The sequence below is a fragment of the Marmota flaviventris genome, chromosome 17 (genome assembly GCF_047511675.1).
Source record: "Marmota flaviventris isolate mMarFla1 chromosome 17, mMarFla1.hap1, whole genome shotgun sequence".
NCBI classification, from domain to species: domain Eukaryota; kingdom Metazoa; phylum Chordata; class Mammalia; order Rodentia; family Sciuridae; genus Marmota; species Marmota flaviventris.
The window spans coordinates 52,348,527-52,367,940 of NC_092514.1; the positions used below are offsets into that span (position 1 = coordinate 52,348,527).

Sequence of the window (19,414 nt, forward strand, 5' to 3'; positions counted from 1 at the left end):
CCCTGCTGTCTCCCTCCGCTGCCCCACCCGCACTGCTCCTAGCTGCCCACGGCAGGCCGACAACGTGGCTCCCTCCCCTTCTGTTCCCTTGGTCTTTATTTTTTTTTTTTTCCTTTGCCTTCGTTGCACAAAACCAGCTGGGGGAGGGCGTGGAGAGGGGCGGGGGGAGGCAATGGAATCTTGGATGGTTTGGGGGAGGAGGGACTCCCTGCTTCCACGTTTGCAGCTCTAGACCAACGAGGGTGGGGGAGTGGTATAGGAGGGAGGGGAGCTTTGGGGGCACAATGAGGAGACCCCGTTGCCTCCTTTCAGACCCATAGATTTTGGCAGATGAGGGCCCTGATAGATTAGGTTGAGGCGGAGTACTGTTGGGAGTTGGAGACCTAGGGGAAGGAAGGATGCTAATTTCCAAATATTTGCCCTTGTTCCCAGGGTCCCTGCTTCCTAGGAACAGAGAGCAATGGTCAGAGCTTTCAGGAAAGCGGTGAGGCAATGAGAAGTAACCTCTAAAATAAGATCACTCAACTTCCCCCGTACCTCCATCTCAAGCCCTAAAGGCCGGGTTCCCCAGGCACCCAAATTCTTCTATGTGTCCCCAACCCTGAGTACGTCAGGTACTTCCAGAGAAGAGGCTTTACGCAGCTACCAGGACACATTCCCTGGCCAAGTGCCCTCCACTCAAACTCTCTGAATTGACTGTACAGAGGGGAGGGGTCGCTTACTAGCCTCTGGCCACAGTCATGGCAGACACAAGACCCTTTTCTAAGTTATCAATGATCATAGGCCTCGTTTCCCTACATACTCATCCCCCAGTTCCAGCCAGGGGAGTGAGTTGTAAGGGACTGCAAAGCCTTCTCCACACCTCTGAGTCCCAAGTACTCCCCCACCCCTACCCTGCTGCCCTGCCCCATCACCCAACACCAAACTTCCTTCTGGAGAGACACAGCCAAGTTTCTCACCCTGCACCTCAGCCTCTCCACCCCAACCCACTCCATCATGCCTGGGGAAAGGAGGATGGTCGTCTTAGGCTGTCTTGGAACTTCAGACATGGAGGAAGAACCGACACCCTATAAATAAATAAATAAATGTAAAAACATTTTTTAAAATACCTTGCCAGCATCCCCTCCAAGTATCTGATTCCTAATGTCTATAAAGGAATATCTAATTTAGTCCTCAAATATTCCTAACTTCCATACCCTCAGACACACCAGGAGGTACCCCCATAACGGGCCCATATTTTGTATTCCCTGTTTCTTCTGTTCAGTAGAGGCTCCTCGCTAGCCACTCTAGACCCATTCCTTAGCTCTTGCCAAGGCTAGGAGGAGAGTTAATGAGGTATGGTCAGGAAGACCCTCTCCTAAACACCCCCAACCCCTCCACCTTTGGAAGGCTCCCCACTCAGCTTTCCAGTTCAACTTCCTCCAGATTGGAGGTCCTGGGAAGAAAGGCAAGGGGCATCCCTATCCATTCTTTAGCCCCCACTCTACTGAGGACCCAGCAACACTCCAGCAGCAGCACCTCTGGCCCAGGCTGGGCTGGGGGGCTGGGGAGGCAGAGCTGCAAAGGGGGGAGACGTCGGGTGGACTCCCTTCCTTTCCTTTCCCTCCTCCTCCCCCTCTTCGTTCCAAATTGGGGGCCGGGCCAGGCGGCTCTGATTGGCTGGGGGACGGGCGGCCCGCTCCCCCTCTCTAAGGGGCAGGGTTCCTCCCAGCACTCCATCAGGACCGTATAAAAGGGGCCCGGGCCAGTTGTCGGAGCAGACGGGAGTTTCTCCTTGGGGTCGGAGCAGGAGGCACGCGGAGTGTGAGGCCACGCATGAGCCGTCGCTAACCCCCCACCCCAGCCGCAAAGAGTCTACATGTCTAGGGTCTAGACATGTTCAGCTTTGTGGACCTCCGGCTCCTGCTCCTCTTAGCGGCCACCGCCCTCCTGACGCACGGCCAAACGGAAGGCGAGGTCAATGACCAAGAGGGAGACAGTAAGTTCCAAACTTTTGGGAGTCCAAGGCTACTTGGTACCGCGCCCTAAGCCTGATCCAGGGCTTAAACAGAGACTCGGGATGCTTTGGAAACTCAGAGATAGAAGGGACATGGCGGGGGCTCTTCTTCAGCACCCTGGGAGAAGAGGGACTTTACCCTGGGGTGGAGGTTGGGATGAACACTTCCCAGGAGTGGAACGTGAGAATAGAGCACGTTTTGAGACGGTACAGGAGGAAATCCCGAGCGTGCACTGTGGAGCACAACGGGGAAAGTGGGGATCTGGGCGCGGGTACGGGCAGATCACGTCGAAGATGGGGAAGATGAGATAGGGATGCCGAACTAAGGTTTGGAGCCCAAGATGTAAAAGCGATCGGGAAGGCGGTGGGATGATTCATAAGGAAAGATTGTTTGCCTTCTGCACAGGCTAGACAGTTTTCCTGGGACCGCGGGGGTGCTGGGCTGCTGGGGGATGGGATGTGCGGAGTGGGCGGGTTGGAGGACAGAAAGTTTGGCGCGGACTTGGCAGGGCGGCGTCCTTGCGCCCCCTGCTGATTAATGCTAAACGCTGCGCTTCTGGGTCCCGCACTTTCCCGCAAGGGAGAGGGAGTTGGAAGAAACTGGGTTATTGCCAGGCGTAGACCCCAGTTCTAGAACTGGAAAATAAATCTAGTGATGGGTAACCCCTGCTCCTAAAACAAGTAGCCAGTCCAGGGAAATTGGCCCCTCCCCGTTCCCTTTGCTTAGCGTTGCCCGCCACCTAGTGACCGTCTAAGTAGATGCTAGCGCGATGGGCCTGGCTAATTTCATTATTTGAGATCTTTGGGTTCTGTGGCTAAAGAGTGACCCGGAAGCACTGGTTGGTTTTGGGGGGGTTGATGTTAGCCCCGAAAACAAGATTTTAAGATATTTGAGAGCCGGGGGTTAAGATGTATCCTACTTTTAGGGGAACATTTCAAGTCTCTGGGCGGGACGCCGCTAAAAGTCGCCCCACCCTACTCTGGCTCCGCCTACGCCATCCCACCTGCCCAAGGAATGAGGGAGGAATGAAGGCTGGACCTCCCTTCTCTCCTCCCACCCCCTCTTCTGGTCTCTACGCCAAACCACTCCCCACAGCCTGCCCTCTGGATGCGGCCCCAACTACCCGCCCCCACCCCCCGCCATGGCTTTTTATTTCACTTGGCTTCAGCGCCCGTGGGCTGAGGTTGGAGTTGGAAGCAACCCCGGCCTCGAGCTTTGTTTAAATTCCTGAGAACTGGAAAGAGTTACTGGCTAGCCGCCCTGGCCAGGGGGCCTCGCGCTGTCACCGACGCTGATGCGGAGCTTTTAAGAACTTGGGAGACAGTGGGGTAGGGAGAAGGAGGCGGGAATGGAAAATCGAAATGTGCTTCGTAGAGGGAAAGGGCGTGTAGATCTGGGGTCCCTGGTGCCCCGAGATGAGAGGCAAGGGTCTCGGGTGCCGCTGACAGCCCGCGTCTTCTCCCCCTTATCCAGTCCCAGGAGTCGACTGCATACAGAACGGCCTCAGGCGCGCTCATAACGATGTCTGGAAACCCACGCCCTGCCAGATCTGCCTGTGCCACAACGGCGAAGTGATGTGCGATGAAGTGGTCTGTCCTAATGACGCCAAGTGTCCGGGAGGCCAAATCCCCCCTGGCGAGTGCTGTCCTGTCTGCCCCGACGACGCCGGTATGGTTCAGGCGTTGGCCTAGGGGAGGTCTGGGCCACTCCCTCGCTCTGCTTCTCGGAGGCTTTTGCCACCGGGAGCATCGTTGGCAAACCACCTCTAACTGTGCCTCTTCTCCCCCAGCATCACCCACGGACCAAGACCTCACAGGAGTTGAGGTAATCCTGGGCTCTTTACTGTTGCCGTCAAGTCCATCTGTCCATCCTCACTGTCCTCTCCTTTCTAACCGGCCTCTTGTTTCTTCTCTCCCAACCCCACAGGGACCCAAGGGAGACACTGGCCCCCGCGGCCCAAGGGTAAGCCGGTGGATTCCCTGGGCTTCGGGAGGCTAGAGTGGGCGTGGCTTCTGCCTGCGCTCACCCCGGCCCCGCCCTTGTCCCCTTACAGGGACCCGCAGGCCCCCCTGGACGAGATGGCATCCCTGGAAATCCTGGACTTCCCGGGCCTCCCGGACCCCCTGGACCCCCTGGACCCCCTGGCCTTGGAGGAGTAAGTGGAGAATCAAGTCTCTCCCCGAAGGCCACATGTGCCCCCCTCCCTACTATTTTGTTGTTGTTGTTGGCAGATGACATAACTTTGTATTTTGAGATAGTCTCAAACTTAACAGAAGAATTGCAAGATTAGTGCAGAGAATTTTCATATAACTATCACACTTAGTCACATCTGCTTGATCAATTTCCATATATACATAATGTCAGTATTTTTTTCTGAACCATTTGAGGATAGGTTGCTGACATGATGTCCCTTTGCTTCTAAATATTCCAGAGCTATTTTCTCAACAAGAACATTTTCTTATGTGACCATAGCACAATGATTAAATTTAACATCGATCCAAAATGATTATCTCATATACAGTCCAATTTTTACCAATATCCCAACAATGTCTTTTATAGCATTTTTTTCCCTCCAGGATCATGAATTGCACTTAATCATCATATCTCTTTAATTCCCATGAATGTAGACTATTCCTGAGACTATTTCCTGGGTCTTTCATAACACTGAAAGTTTTCTAAAGGCCAGTCATTTTGTTAATCTGTCCCCCTAATTTGTATGATTATATTAGATTCTGGAGATGCATTTTGGGTAGGAAAATCTCGTAAGCAATGTTGTTGTCTGACAGAACATCACAAGGGGAAGCACATGTTGTCAGTTTGTCCCATTATTGGATGTGTTTTCTGCTTTTCAGTTTCCTGTCCTGTGCTGATTTCTCATGCATTCTCTCTCTCTCTTTTATTTTTTCCAGAACTTCGCTTCCCAAATGTCTTATGGCTATGATGAAAAATCAGCTGGAGTGTCCGTGCCTGGCCCCATGGTGAGCCACCAGGGGGAGCAGAGATGACAGAAGAGGATTGGGATCCAGAGGAGATGGGCCAGAGATATAGGCATATGGGGGTGGCAAGAAGGCTTGGGAAGTAAAGGCTACCACCTTTGGGACCTCAGCGTCTAGAAAGGCTACATGACAACTATGCTCCCAATGGGGCAAAAGGGGGATAGCAAGACTTCTTCCACATTGTGTTTTCCTACAGAAGTCTCACCACAGCCTCCTTTCTTCTAGGGTCCCTCTGGTCCTCGTGGTCTCCCTGGCCCCCCTGGCGCACCTGTGAGTATCCAAGAGATCTTCATATTCCATCTTGGGCTTTGGACTGTTGGTGGGGAGATTTGGATGAGGGCAGAGAAGGGGCTCAGAGAGTTTTTGGTGACATGGGGACAGCTTGGCAGACACCTGCCCTTCTGACCTCATCCCTCTCTCCTTATTCTCCAGGGTCCCCAAGGTTTCCAAGGCCCCCCTGGTGAGCCCGGCGAGCCTGGAGCTTCAGTAAGCACTTTCCCCACCGACACACCCTCCTCTGCCAACACGGACTTCTCCCTTAAAACGACCCTCACCTGGGGACCACCTCATCACCTCCTTCTAATCTGAACCTTCCCCTTCTTTTTTTTCCTTGTCCTGGAGATTCTAACCACCTCTCCTTCTATCTCTTCTAGGGTCCCATGGGTCCCCGAGGTCCCCCTGGCCCCCCTGGCAAGAATGGAGATGATGTAAGTAGCCCTAGTGAGAAGATGCCATCTGACCCCATGGCCTCCATGGGTTGGGTCCTGTAATCTCTACCAGGGTGCCCCCCATCACCTTTGGGGATAATGCCCAGAGGAAGAAGGACAAGTCCCCTGCCACCCTCCACTGTCATGCCCAAGATTGCTCTTGAACAATGACTTACATTTTAATGATGCTTTCCCTAGAATGGGTGATTCTTCCTCCCCTCCCCCAGTCATTTTAAAGGGATCCCCCTATCCCTCTGACTTTCTCAGGTTTAAGTGATCTGGGGGCAAAGAAGATGAGATTAAAATGCTGGTTTCAGAAAAAAAAAAAGTTCTGGAGGGACCCAAATGTCACCAAAGAAAGGTGTTCATGGTAGATCTAAACTGAGCTCTAGATTCAAAGAAAGATTTGGGACCCCTAACCTGACCTTCAGCAATCTCAAGAAGACTGAGACCTTCCACACTTTCTCAGCCCCAGGACCTGGGCATGACGGTCTTTTCCTCTCCCTCCAGGGTGAAGCTGGCAAACCTGGTCGTCCTGGTGAGCGTGGACCTCCTGGGCCTCAGGTGAGTGAGTAAGGGGTTGAGGCCAGACCCCTCCACATCACTGCATCTGTGCCTTTGGAAAACTTTCAGTGTTATGAAAGTTATTCTAATGGTTTTTCCTTGTCTCCTTTGCTTTTCTCTCCAGGGTGCTCGTGGATTGCCTGGAACAGCTGGCCTCCCTGGAATGAAGGGACACAGAGTAAGTCCCCTTTGGGTCATCTAAGCTCCCAAAGTCCTGGACCTTCTATCATTCCTGCCCCTTCCCCAACAGATCCTGGTGTGCATCTTGGTGGGTGGCAGCTACAGAAATCCCAAGGGGTGTCGGGGTAGATATGTGAAAGAATTTCCTTCCATGGGGATGAAATCCCAGTAAAGAAACTGGAGGGATATTGGGCCATTTGGGGTTTAGTCTAGCTCAGAGACAGAGGAATGGCTCTGGTGGCCTCCTGAAGCTCCTTTTCAGATCTGGGTGGGTGTCAAGGTGGTCTACCTCCTCCACAGGATCTCACTTTGGGCCTCTTTCCTATATTAGGGTTTCAGTGGTTTGGATGGTGCCAAGGGAGATGCTGGTCCTGCTGGTCCCAAGGTAAGAGGCTGTGGGAATGTCCAGGTCCCCTGCCTCCCCTTCCCAGTCCCACCATGCATGAATTCCTCACTCTATTCTCTGTCCTGTAGGGTGAGCCTGGTAGCCCTGGTGAAAATGGAGCCCCTGGCCAGATGGTGAGTGAATGTGTACAGTTCTCGAGGGAAGAGGAGCTGGGTACTGGGGAAAGATGGCGGCTTGGGGGGCCAGGAGGTTGACTTCCATCTCACTCGGCTTCTCTTGGTTTGGTTGTTAGGGCCCCCGTGGTCTGCCTGGTGAGAGAGGTCGCCCTGGAGCCCCTGGCCCTGCTGTAAGTATTCCTGGATCCTTGGGGGATTCCCTAGGCTGTGGACAGTGTTCCCCCAAATCTACAGGGACTGGCCAGCACTCAGTGGACATAACTGGGGCTTCCCCTCTCTCTTGCAGGGTGCACGTGGAAATGATGGTGCTACTGGTGCTGCTGGTCCTCCTGTGAGTATGGCCCTTGGACTTAAGGCCTGGGAACAGGGAGGGTCTCTGTGTTGGCTCTTGGTTCTGGAACCAGCAGTGGGCCGTGAGGGTCTGACACCTCTTCTGTCCCAGCATTTGACTCTTCCTCTTGCTAATGCCTCTGTTTCATTCACAGGGTCCCACTGGCCCCGCTGGTCCTCCTGGTTTCCCTGGTGCTGTTGGTGCTAAGGTGAGACCCCTGCCCTCCTCTGAACACTATTCTCACTGGCCAAGGGATGGCTGTCTCCCTGCTCCCCAAACCAGAGGAATCCAGAGAAGCAAGAGGGAAACTTAATATCAACACCTTTGTCCTGATGTCCACTTCCCAGATCCTAGAGTCCTCATTCTTGGTCTCCTGTCCCTGTCTCTCCTCCCCCTGCCCTGCCCCCTGCCCCTCACCATCCAGAGGTAAGGTTGGGTTCCCCTGTATGGTCTCTGATGTGACCTTCCCTCTGATCCAGGGTGAAGCTGGTCCCCAAGGAGCCCGAGGCTCTGAAGGTCCCCAGGGTGTTCGTGGTGAGCCTGGCCCCCCTGGCCCTGCTGGTGCTGCTGGTCCCGCTGTAAGTGTCACCTCTTAGTGTCCCCTGAGCCATTTTCCAACCTTAGAGACATTTCCTCTTGCTCACCCTCCTTTCTCTGTGCCACAGGGAAACCCTGGTGCTGATGGACAACCTGGTGCTAAAGGTGCCAACGTAAGTATCCTGCCAGGTCTCAGTGCTCCCCTGGCGCCCACCTCCCCCCGCCTCTGCCCTCCAGTCCTTTACTCAACTGTGTGTCTTGTCTTTCACAGGGTGCTCCCGGTATTGCTGGCGCTCCTGGCTTCCCTGGTGCCCGAGGCCCCTCTGGACCCCAGGGCCCCAGCGGTCCTCCTGGTCCCAAGGGTAACAGCGTAAGTCCACACCTCTCCAGAGCACTGACTCCAGAGCGCCCCCTGTGGGGAGCATGAAGACACACGCCACTTGGCCCTCAGCTCATCCTCTCCTTCTCCCACACAGGGTGAACCTGGTGCTCCCGGCAACAAAGGAGACACTGGTGCCAAAGGAGAACCCGTAAGTCCCACACCAACACTCCTGCCCTGCGACCCCTTGAGGGAGATCCGGGCAGGGCCGGTGCCCCTTGTCTGTTGGGGAGGCCCTGGTGCTGGAGGCTCAGCCTCAGACAGGCTCCAGGGCTGGCACCAGGATGGCTCCTCATCAACATCACCTTCCCTGCCTGCTCCAGGGCCCCACTGGTGTTCAAGGACCCCCTGGCCCTGCTGGAGAAGAAGGAAAGCGAGGAGCCCGAGGTGAACCTGGACCTGCTGGCCTGCCTGGACCCCCTGGCGAGCGTGTAAGTGCTTTCCCCTTCTCTGCCCCCAGCGCCCAGCTGGTGCCCTGGACTGTGACTCTGGGCTCACCGGCCTCTTCTCCTTCTGCAGGGTGGACCTGGTAGCCGTGGTTTCCCTGGTGCAGATGGTGTCGCTGGTCCCAAGGTAACCTCTCTTCACTGCTGGGAGGCTGGCCCACCACTCCCTGGCCATCACCTCCCTCCCAGCGCCACCCCATGGTCATGAGCTCCCCACTGTGGCTGCTGCCCCTTCCCAAGCAATGCCCCTCAAAGCCCACCTGCCCGCCCCTGCTGGAAGGAAGCACCCGCTGGCCCATAGGAACCTCAAGACCTCATGCTTCCTGTGACTTCCTCCCCTCCAGGGTCCTGCTGGTGAACGTGGTTCTCCTGGCCCTGCTGGTCCCAAAGGTTCTCCTGGTGAAGCTGGTCGCCCTGGTGAAGCTGGCCTGCCTGGTGCCAAGGTGAGACCCCAGCCCTCCAGCCCAGCTCAGCCAGGACCCTGCCTTCTGTAGGGTCTGGGAGGAGCACTCTGGAGGAGCCCCCCTGGCCGGCTCTTGGTGTCCTTCCTCCCACCATTCACACCTCTGCTTTCCCACTAGGGTCTGACTGGAAGCCCTGGCAGCCCTGGTCCTGATGGCAAAACTGGCCCCCCTGTAAGTATGCCACCCCTGAGGCCTCTACCCATCTCCAGCCTCCCGTCTGCCTCCGTTCTGTCCTCAACACCACCATGTTTCCCACCCTCAGGGTCCCGCTGGTCAAGATGGTCGTCCTGGACCCCCAGGTCCCCCTGGTGCCCGTGGTCAGGCTGGTGTGATGGGATTCCCTGGACCTAAAGGTGCTGCTGTAAGTATTCAGTGCCAGGGACAGACACACCCCAGAGGCAAGAGCCTTGGACTCTAGGCCCAACTCTGATGACTTGCTGTGTGACCTAGAGTGACTCATTGCCCCTCCTGGCACCTCGAGCATTGCTCTGCCCCTGGAAATAAGTATCATTGGTGCCTTCGCTCCACAGAAAGCCTGGTCCTTTTATGATAGTGGCCCCAAAATTTGATCTTTTGGGGGCTTCATAAGGAGATCCCAGAGGAGATAAAAGCCCTTTGCAGTTCAGATCACGGCAAGCATATAACAGGGAGAAGGAAAGCAAGGGGGAAAAGGAGGGGACTGAGAGGGCATCTTGGGGAGTGGCAGGGAGCTAAGGGACCAAGCACTAAAAACCAGCAAAGCACTCCCCAGGGGACCGCCACCTGTGAACAGAGCCTGCCTGTTGGCCTTTTCAAAAAGAAAACCCCTTAGAAAAGGATTATAGATGCATGTCTATAATCCCAGTGGCTCATGAGGCTGAAGCAGGAGGATCACAAGTTCAAAGCCAGCCTCAGCAATTTAGTAAGGCCCTAAGCAACTTAGCAAGACCCTGTCTCTAAATAAAAGATAAAAAGGGCTGGGGATGTGGCTCAGTGGTTAAGCACCCCTGAGTTCAATCCCTGATACAAAAAAGTTTCCCCTCCTTGGGCCTCAACTCTGACCCCCTTCTGCACAGGGAGAACCTGGCAAAGCTGGAGAGCGTGGTGTTCCTGGACCCCCTGGCGCTGTTGTAAGTCTCTCCTTTCAGTCTCTAGCTCCTTCCCATCCCTGCCCCTCCCCGCAGGAGGGACACAGAAGTCTGTACCCGCAGCCAGTCACCTGGCTGATCTATGAGCCCCTAGGGAGACTGCTGTGTCTGGGAGCCCCAGGCCCCGCCCACTGCCCACTGCCCACTACACCCTTTCCGGCTGCTGCCACCTGAGTTCTTCACCTTCTCCCCACAGGGTCCTGCTGGCAAAGATGGAGAAGCAGGAGCTCAGGGACCCCCCGGCCCTGCTGTAAGTGTCCCTGACTGGGAGGCCTAGGGATAGGGAAAGGAGACCCCTCCTCTTCTCGGCCTTCCCATGACCACAGTGTTCCCTCCATGACAGGGTCCCGCTGGTGAGAGAGGTGAACAAGGTCCTGCTGGCTCCCCTGGATTCCAGGTGAGGCCACATGGTGGTAAAAGGGATTTGGTGAGGGGGGCCTCCTTGTTCTTTTCCAGATTCTAAACCTTCTTCTTCCCTCTCTATTTCCCACTTACAGGGTCTCCCTGGCCCCGCTGGTCCTCCCGGTGAAGCAGGCAAACCTGGTGAACAGGTAAGTAGTAGCAACTGGCCAGAGGTATGAGGAATGCAGGAAATACAGAGGAATAGGCCACAGCCCCTAGCTAAATTAGATGACCAGAGGCTAGAGGGATTAAGGGTAAATACCCAGAAGGACTTCCTATCTTGAAGGGAGCTACACAGAGGGATGTGGGTGCTATATGATATAGTCTATAAGGAGCCGCATGGCTCCTAGGCTGGGTGACATTTTTAATGAGTTGCTGGAACACTCTGGCTTTCCCTCAAGCCTTCTGATTGCCATTCTGGGAAGAAGGGAGGTCTTTGACAAATCTTGGGGAGTCGAGGGGCTGTTTGGGGAAACTCCCAGTTCCATGCTGAGAAGTTCATCTCTACTCAAGGGCCCCAAGGGCCAGCCTCCAGGAACAGGGACAGGAGTTCTTTCTTGTGGGGAGAACCCTAGTGGGTTGTGCTCACTGTCACTCTCCCTCTCTCCCTCAGGGTGTTCCTGGAGATCTTGGTGCCCCTGGTCCCTCTGGAGCAAGAGTAAGTAGACTCTCTCTCCCTGCTCCTGCCTCCATGTGCTGGGCCTGAGCTGGGCCTGTCTCTGGAGCAGCCATCTCATGGCCTTCCTTCCCCTCTAGGGCGAGAGAGGTTTCCCTGGTGAGCGTGGTGTGCAAGGTCCCCCTGGTCCTGCTGGTCCTCGTGGGTCCAACGGTGCTCCTGGCAACGATGGTGCCAAGGTGAGGGCAGGGTGACACTGGGATATGGGGGTGGGGGTGCTGCACTCAGCCTCCAGCCTCAGCTCTGAGTCTTTCCTCTTAGCTGACGCCTGTCTTTGGCCTTAGGACCAAGTCTGGGAGATGTCAAGAGGGGCTCAGGGCTTGTGACCCACTTTGGGGCCCTGGGTCTCACTCCAGTCTTCTTGGTTGTCACTTAGGGTGATGCTGGTGCTCCTGGAGCTCCCGGAAGCCAGGGTGCCCCTGGTCTTCAGGGAATGCCTGGCGAACGTGGTGCAGCTGGTCTTCCAGGCCCCAAGGGAGACAGAGTAAGTTCAGCTTCCACTTCCCGTGAGCCTCCTGGCTCCCGTCTCTCCTCCTGCTTTGGATCCCTCAGCATCTCTCCTTCTCCTAGGGTCTTTCCCTCTTGCCCTTAATTCTCCCTCCTTCCCCTCTCTCTCCTTTACTGGCAAATCCTCTGACTTCGATCCTGTCCCTTTTCCCCATGAATCACTATAGTGATGACAGGTGGGACATGTCCTTGATGGAGGCCTCCTTATTCATCCCCTGCGCGAGTCAGGGGCCTCTTCACCTACGTTCTGCCCACATCCACAGACAGGCCCTCTCCGCCCCCCAGAATGAATCTTGTATCCTCAGCACGGGCAGAGTGGTGCAGAGCTGGCCAGGGCCTCTCGGGGCTCCCGGACAAAAGCAGAATGCTACACGTCACCTCCTGGCCCCACACTGGAAGTCTCAGGCTTTTCCCTGTCTTTAGGGTGATGCTGGTCCCAAAGGTGCTGATGGTTCTCCTGGCAAAGATGGCGTCCGTGGTCTGACTGGCCCCATTGGTCCTCCTGGTCCCGCTGGTGCTCCTGGTGACAAGGTGAGTGGCCACCTCTTCCTCTTCTTTCCTAACACACCTTCCCCAGCAAGCCTGGGCAGGGCTCTGAGGGGTAGGCAGGTCCTGCTGTACCAAGTGAGTGGCCTAGGAAGCTGGAGGGACCAGTGGGGGGAGGCTCTCCTGGGCTCCTCTGCCGGGAGCACTCGGTATGGCCCCTGACCATGAGCTTCTTGTCTTTGCCTCTCAGGGTGAAACTGGTCCCAGCGGCCCTGCTGGCCCCACCGGAGCCCGTGGCGCCCCTGTAAGTACAGAAGCACCTGTTAAGACCCGTGCTCAGCCTTCTGCCATCTGCCTTCTTTTTGTCCCTCTTCACGGTCCCCTCCCTTTTCTACTTTCCACCTTTCCCCACGTTGTGACATCTTTCCCATTCGCCTCCTTTCCTTCCAGGGAGATCGTGGTGAACCTGGTCCCCCTGGTCCTGCTGGCTTCGCTGGTCCCCCTGTGAGTATCAAGATCCGCTTCATTCCCCATCACCAACTGGGACATGGATCATGGGACCCTGGGTGACTGAATGAGGACAGAGAGTCCGGGGAGAAAAGTGGAGAGGGATCATCTCCCGCCCAAGCATCTCCCTGCTCTTGTCGCTGTCCCCACCAGCCCAGAGGCCCTCCCTGCCCCGCTGTGGCTGTATCTTCTCCGCTCACTGCTCTCTCTCTTCCCTAGGGTGCTGATGGTCAACCTGGTGCTAAAGGTGAACCTGGTGATGCTGGTGCTAAAGGCGATGCTGGTCCTCCTGGCCCTGCTGGACCCGCTGGGCCCCCCGGCCCCATTGTGAGTACCTTACACCCTGCTAGTGAAGCTGCCAGCAGCCTTGGACCCGGGACTGGCGTGGACCTCACACCTCTGCTCTTTCTTGCAGGGTAACGTTGGTGCTCCTGGACCCAAAGGTGCTCGTGGCAGCGCGGGTCCCCCTGTGAGTATCACCAGCCTCTCCACAGAGCCTCCCCAGAGCCAGTGTTCCAAGGGGGCTGGGCCAGGTGAGGTGACAGTTCTCCTGACTGTGCTGTGTTCTTTCTTACCAGGGTGCTACTGGTTTCCCTGGTGCTGCTGGCCGAGTCGGTCCCCCTGGCCCCTCTGTGAGTATCCGTGTGGAGCCGGGGCGGCAGGGGCACTCTGTCAGGAGGATGGCGGGCTCCACTGAGGCCTCTCTGATGCTTCAGAAGTCACAGGAGTCTGACAGCCCCTCCTGTCCTCATCCAGGGAAATGCTGGACCCCCTGGTCCTCCTGGCCCTGCTGGCAAAGAAGGCGGCAAAGGTCCCCGTGGTGAGACTGGTCCCGCTGGACGTCCTGGTGAAGTTGGTCCCCCTGGTCCCCCTGGCCCTGCTGGTGAAAAAGGATCCCCTGGTGCTGACGGACCTGCTGTGAGTGCCAGCTAAGAATTCTGAGGCTCTGGGGCGTGTCCAGAGCTGGGGAGTGGACCCTGTGTCTCCGTGAGGCACCTCACCCACCTCTGCCTCCCACAGGGTGCTCCTGGTACCCCTGGACCTCAGGGTATTGCTGGACAGCGTGGTGTGGTTGGTCTGCCCGGTCAAAGAGGAGAAAGAGGCTTCCCTGGTCTTCCTGGCCCCTCGGTAAGTGCCCCCTCATCTTAGAGTCCTCAAGAACCATCCTAGGACTTGAAGGGTACTGGGTAGGGGTGGGGACCAAGGAAGACAGATCTGATAGAGATGGTCTCAGCCCCCACACCCTGTCTCTGGCCTGACTCTTTCCTTTCTCTTAGGGTGAGCCCGGCAAACAAGGTCCTTCTGGAGCAAGTGGTGAACGTGGCCCCCCTGGCCCCATGGGCCCCCCTGGATTAGCTGGACCCCCTGGTGAATCTGGACGTGAGGTGAGCAGTCCCTAGCCTCTGAGCCAGTGTCCACAGCAGGGCCTGTGGGTCTGTCCTGAGCTTTCTTCCTGGTGGACTCACCTCTCTCCCCTTTCTCTTCAGGGAGCTCCTGGTGCTGAAGGATCCCCTGGTCGAGATGGCTCTCCTGGCCCCAAGGTAAGAGAGCTGCAGCCCTGCCTGCCGCCCCTGCCACTGGCCCCTTCAGCTGGGACTGGCCCACATGCCCCTGCTCTCCCCTCCTAGGGTGACCGTGGTGAGACTGGCCCTGCTGGACCCCCTGGTGCTCCTGGTGCTCCTGGTGCTCCCGGCCCCGTTGGCCCTGCTGGCAAGAGTGGCGATCGTGGTGAGACTGTAAGTAGCTGGGCTCAGCTCAGGCCAGGGCCTTCCAGGCCTGGGGATAGACAGCTCCCTTCCTTGGGCTGCGGGAAGAGAGGTCTTGTAAGATGTCTAGGCCCCCAGCCTCCCTGGAAAAACTGACCTCGAGACCCCTCTCCAGACAAGACCCCCGTCTCCCCCGAGGAATGGGGTTTACCCCAGCTCACACGAAGCCTGGCTCTGGGGAGGTTCGTCTGGGAGTCGAGAGAGAGCCACAGTGGAGGGACCCAGCTGAGGGGAGGTCTCAGCCTCAGCATCTCCTGGCCAGCATCTAATGCTCTCTCTGCTCTCCCCAGGGTCCTGCTGGTCCTGCTGGTCCCATCGGCCCCGCTGGTGCCCGTGGTCCCGCTGTAAGTACCATGCCAACCCCCATGCCCTCCGTACCCTCACCCGGATATGGACAATGCCCTCACTGAGCATCAACAGAACTTCCACCTGATGGCCTGGCCCCTCCTCTCTCCTAGGGACCTCAAGGCCCCCGTGGTGACAAGGGTGAGACAGGCGAACAGGGCGACAGAGGCATAAAGGGTCACCGTGGCTTCTCCGGTCTCCAGGGTCCTCCTGGCCCTCCTGTGAGTATGCACAACCGCCCCCACCCCCAGTCCCCCGCTGCCTTTGCGCCTCCTCTGTCATCTGCCCAGGCTGTACTGAGTGATGGGGGCCAGGAAACCTGTGCCCCCACTCTCTCCCTCTGGATAGACATTCTGTTACCTCCCTATTGAGGACTCAAGTTTGAAGATTTGGGGCATTTCCAAGTAGCTTCCCGGAGGGAGAGAGGTGCACAGAGAGGGATTGTGGGAGAGGTCTCAGCATACGGACAGCCTGGGGCTAGACTTCCAGAATGTGGAGGGGGCTGCCCACACTGCCCCTCACCTCCCCAGCCACACACCAGGTGGCCTGTGATCCACGCGGGGCCTGAACCTCCCTTGCTTCTACCTTTCAGGGCTCTCCTGGTGAACAAGGTCCCTCTGGAGCTTCTGGTCCTGCTGGTCCTCGTGTAAGTCATGCTTCTCATTTCCTCCGCCTGGAACCCCAGTCCAGGCTCACCTCGGGGCCCTTTGCCAGGGACATAGGCATCCCTGAGTTACCCAGGGACAAGGAATGGGGGAGGGAAAAGGATCCTGAAAGTCTTCTCCCCACTGCTCACTCCGTCCCCCACATATTGTCTCCTGGCACAGCCGTGGAAACCAGTGAGGCTGCTGCTTAGGGTCAGAGGTGAGACTGGCCCTGTGAGCCACGGGAATCAGAGCCAGCAGGGACAGTGGCGGGCTTCTCGGTGGGGTGGCCCTGGGCTCTCCAGCCGGTTTTCTGCAATGGTTTTTCTCCCCCTCCAGGGTCCCCCTGGCTCTGCTGGTTCTCCTGGCAAAGATGGACTCAACGGTCTTCCAGGCCCAATCGGTCCCCCTGGTCCTCGCGGTCGCACTGGTGATGCTGGTCCTGTTGTAAGTAGCCCCACCCTCTCTGCCTCATGGTTCTCCAGCCCCAAGAGTCCCCGGACACACTGGTAACGGCTGATCTCCTCTGTTTCTGTGCAGGGTCCCCCCGGCCCTCCTGGACCCCCTGGTCCCCCTGGTCCTCCCAGCGGTGGTTTCGACTTCAGCTTCATGCCCCAGCCACCTCAAGAGAAGGCTGGTGATGGCCGCTACTACCGGGCTGATGATGCCAATGTGGTCCGTGACCGTGATCTTGAAGTGGACACAACCCTCAAGAGCCTGAGCCAGCAGATCGAGAACATCCGCAGCCCTGAAGGCAGCCGCAAGAACCCTGCCCGCACCTGCCGGGACCTCAAGATGTGCCACTCTGACTGGAAGAGCGGTGAGAGCCCCGGCTGCCCATTATCTCCGTCTCCTGCCATCTGTGTCCCACCTCCCATATGTTACTGGCCACCCACCTCCCCTAACTACTTGTCCTGCCCCACTGCAGGAGAGTACTGGATTGACCCCAACCAAGGCTGCAACCTGGATGCCATTAAGGTCTTCTGCAACATGGAGACAGGTGAGACCTGTGTGTACCCCACCCAGCCCACTGTGGCCCAGAAGAACTGGTACATCAGCAACAACCACAAGGAAAAGAGGCACGTCTGGTTCGGCGAGAGCATGACCGGTGGATTTCAGGTGTGTGAGCTGGACCCTAGAACCACTTTCAGGAGATGGGCTAGCCAAGTTAGGAGGGAGAAATCCTGGAGTGGACAAAGTCTTCCCCAGGGGCAAGTGACACCCTTCTTGACAGAAAAGTTAGTTGGACTGGGTGCCATGTTGCACACCTATAATCCCAGAGACTCAGGAGGCTGAGGCAGGAGGATTCTAAGTTTGAGAGCAGCCTGGGGAATTAGCAAGACCCTGAGTCAGAATTAAATTTTTTAAAAAGGGCTGGGGGTATCACTCTTGGGTTCAATCCCTAGTTCTCAAGGGTAGGAGGATGGAGGGAGTTAGTTGGGAATACTCTGGGAAAAGACTCAGGAGCAGGGAGGCCAGGGACTAGAGGCCCCCATGTGGTCACTCACTCTTCACTCTCTCTCCTGCCCCACAGTTCGAGTATGGCAGCGAGGGCTCCGACCCTGCTGATGTGGCCATCCAACTGACCTTCCTGCGCCTGATGTCCACGGAGGCCTCCCAGAACATCACCTACCACTGCAAGAACAGCGTGGCCTACATGGACCAGCAGACTGGCAACCTCAAGAAGTCCCTGCTCCTCCAGGGCTCCAACGAGATCGAACTCCGGGGCGAGGGCAACAGCCGCTTCACCTACAGCACCATCTATGACGGCTGCACGGTAAGACCCCAGGCTCTGGCAGGGCCCCGCCCCTCTGGGCCTTGACTTTGGGGGCAGGGTGGCTCCCCTCCGTCCATCGTCCCCATGTGTAATGGCCCTCTCCCTTTACCTCCCCTCACTCCAGAGTCACACCGGAGCCTGGGGCAAGACAATCATCGAATACAAAACCACCAAGACCTCCCGCCTGCCCATCATCGATGTGGCCCCCTTGGACATTGGCGCCCCAGACCAGGAATTCGGCATGGACATTGGCCCTGCCTGCTTCGTGTAAACTCCCTCCACTCCAACCTGGCTCCCTCCCACCCAGCCCACTTTCTCCCCATTCTGGAAACAGACAAACAACCCAAACTGAAATCCCTCCAAAATTCAAAAAATGGGAGACAATTTCACATGGACTTTGGAAAATATTTTTTTTCCTTTGCATTCATCTCTCAAACTTAGTTTTTATCTTTGACCAACTGAACATGACCAAAAACCAAAAGTGCATTCAACCTTACCAAAGGGAAAAAAAAAAAAAGAATAAATAAATAAGTTTTTAAAAAAGGAAGCTTGGTCCACTTGCTTGAAGACCCATGTGGGGGTAAGTCCTTTTCTGCCCATTGGGCTTATGATACCCCAAGGCTGCCCTTTCTACTCCTTTCTCCACCCCATCTTGGGGCCTCTCTTCCACTGCTCCCCATATCCAGGTCTCCCCCAAAGACACAGAAAACAATGCATTGTCTACCCAGCAACCAAAGGCAATGCGGAAACATCTAAGTGGTCCTGAGCCCCCAGCCCATTTCTCCCACACAGCACCCCCAAACCCTGGGGGGACCTGGGGTTCTCAGACTGCCAAAGGAACCTTACCCTCTGGCATCCCCTGTCCCCTGCAGCACGCCCCACTTTGTTTTCAAGGGGGCCATGCGGGGGGGAGCCCCTAGCCCCTCACTGGGTTTGGAGGAGAGTCAGGCAGGGCCACAACAGAACAGAGACATCATGCCAATCTCCCCACGCATGCGCGCAGGGCTGGGTGGGAGAGATTGTTCTGTTCCTTGTAACTGTGTTGCTGAAAGACTACCTCGTTCTTGTCTTTGTGTCACCGGGGCAACTGTGTGGGGACAGGGATGGGGGCAGGGCGGCAGCAGCTCCCCATTTTATATCAAAGGTGCTACATCTATGTGATGGGGTGGGGTGGGGAAGGAATCTCTGGTGCTATAGAAGTTGAGATGCCTCCTAGACCAGCAAATATTCCTTTGGCTCAGTCTTTTTTAATTCTTTGTTCTCATTCTTTTTCTTTTCCTTTTCTTTTTTTGTGGATGGGGACTCATGTGAATTTTTTTTTTCTGACGGTGCTATTTAACATGGAGAGAGAGAGCGCCAGGCTCCAGCCTGCTCCCTCTCGCCTTCTCTCCACTGGCTTCTGGGTCTGCCGCTCTCTGACCTGTCCCTCCTCTGAAACCCTCCCCCTTCTTCAGCCGTGCCCCATCCTCCCCACCTCTCCACTGGTCTGTCCTGCATCCGGGTTTCAGAGCACAACTTCCCAAAGCACAAAACAGTTTTTCCCAATAGGGTGGGAGGAAGCAAGGGAGGAAATGAGACTCTGTACCTATTTTGTATGTGTATAATAATTTGAGATGTTTTTAATTATTTTGATTGCTGGAATAAAGCATGTGGAAATGACCCAAACACCTCAGCAGTGGTCTCCTAATTTCCTCCCTGGGAGCTGGGGGAGGGGGTGGCCTGGGGGAGGGGGTGGAGTGGGTGGGCCCATCTCCCATCCCCTGCCCTTACTCTCCGCCCACTCCTGCTACATCCTGCCCTTCACCCTCCTCTCTTGCCTTTCTCCTGCCTTAAGCCTTTTTCTTTCCTCTTGTATTTCTCTCTCTCTTGCAATCTTCTTTGCAGGTTTCCAATTCCTCTTCTTCCCTGCAATGCTGAACAGGTAGCCTACATAGGTCAGCGACACACGCACACGTGCACGTGTGCACGCACACACACACACACACACACACAAGCACACGCCCCTTCAGATCCTGGGTCGCACGGCCTCATGCCCACCCTCCCATGAACACCCA

General features: G+C 56.4%; 1 protein-coding gene across 1 annotated transcript; it reads left to right on the plus strand.

The window, feature by feature from the left end:
* Window positions 1-1,753: 1,753 nt before the first annotated feature.
* Window positions 1,754-17,907, plus strand: Col1a1 (collagen type I alpha 1 chain). Its single transcript, XM_027924704.2, has 51 exons — window positions 1,754-1,978; window positions 3,471-3,665; window positions 3,787-3,821; window positions 3,924-3,959; window positions 4,051-4,152; window positions 4,907-4,975; window positions 5,219-5,263; window positions 5,426-5,479; window positions 5,647-5,700; window positions 6,211-6,264; window positions 6,389-6,442; window positions 6,776-6,829; window positions 6,919-6,963; window positions 7,083-7,136; window positions 7,253-7,297; window positions 7,452-7,505; window positions 7,777-7,875; window positions 7,963-8,007; window positions 8,106-8,204; window positions 8,311-8,364; window positions 8,537-8,644; window positions 8,733-8,786; window positions 9,004-9,102; window positions 9,241-9,294; window positions 9,386-9,484; window positions 10,179-10,232; window positions 10,447-10,500; window positions 10,594-10,647; window positions 10,748-10,801; window positions 11,266-11,310; window positions 11,409-11,507; window positions 11,705-11,812; window positions 12,259-12,366; window positions 12,572-12,625; window positions 12,772-12,825; window positions 13,048-13,155; window positions 13,244-13,297; window positions 13,407-13,460; window positions 13,585-13,746; window positions 13,849-13,956; window positions 14,106-14,213; window positions 14,316-14,369; window positions 14,457-14,564; window positions 14,885-14,938; window positions 15,053-15,160; window positions 15,532-15,585; window positions 15,923-16,030; window positions 16,124-16,403; window positions 16,512-16,702; window positions 17,118-17,360; window positions 17,485-17,907. The coding sequence occupies exons 1-51, from the start codon at window positions 1,876-1,878 to the stop codon at window positions 17,629-17,631; spliced, it is 4,389 nt and encodes a 1,462-aa protein (XP_027780505.1). The 5' UTR covers window positions 1,754-1,875; the 3' UTR covers window positions 17,632-17,907.
* The last annotated feature ends 1,507 nt before the right edge of the window (window positions 17,908-19,414 follow it).

What these genes read in the sequence shown, in the direction of transcription:
- Col1a1 (XM_027924704.2), top strand. Translation starts at nt 1,876, where the DNA reads ATGTTCAGCTTTGTGGACCTCCGGCTCCTGCTCCTCTTAGCGGCCACC. An exon ending in CTGGCCCCCGCGGCCCAAGG is followed by an intron (nt 3,960 to 4,050) that starts GTAAGCCGGTGG and finishes GTCCCCTTACAG; the next exon opens with GGACCCGCAGGCCCCCCTGG. An exon ending in CTGGACCTAAAGGTGCTGCT is followed by an intron (nt 9,485 to 10,178) that starts GTAAGTATTCAG and finishes CCTTCTGCACAG; the next exon opens with GGAGAACCTGGCAAAGCTGG.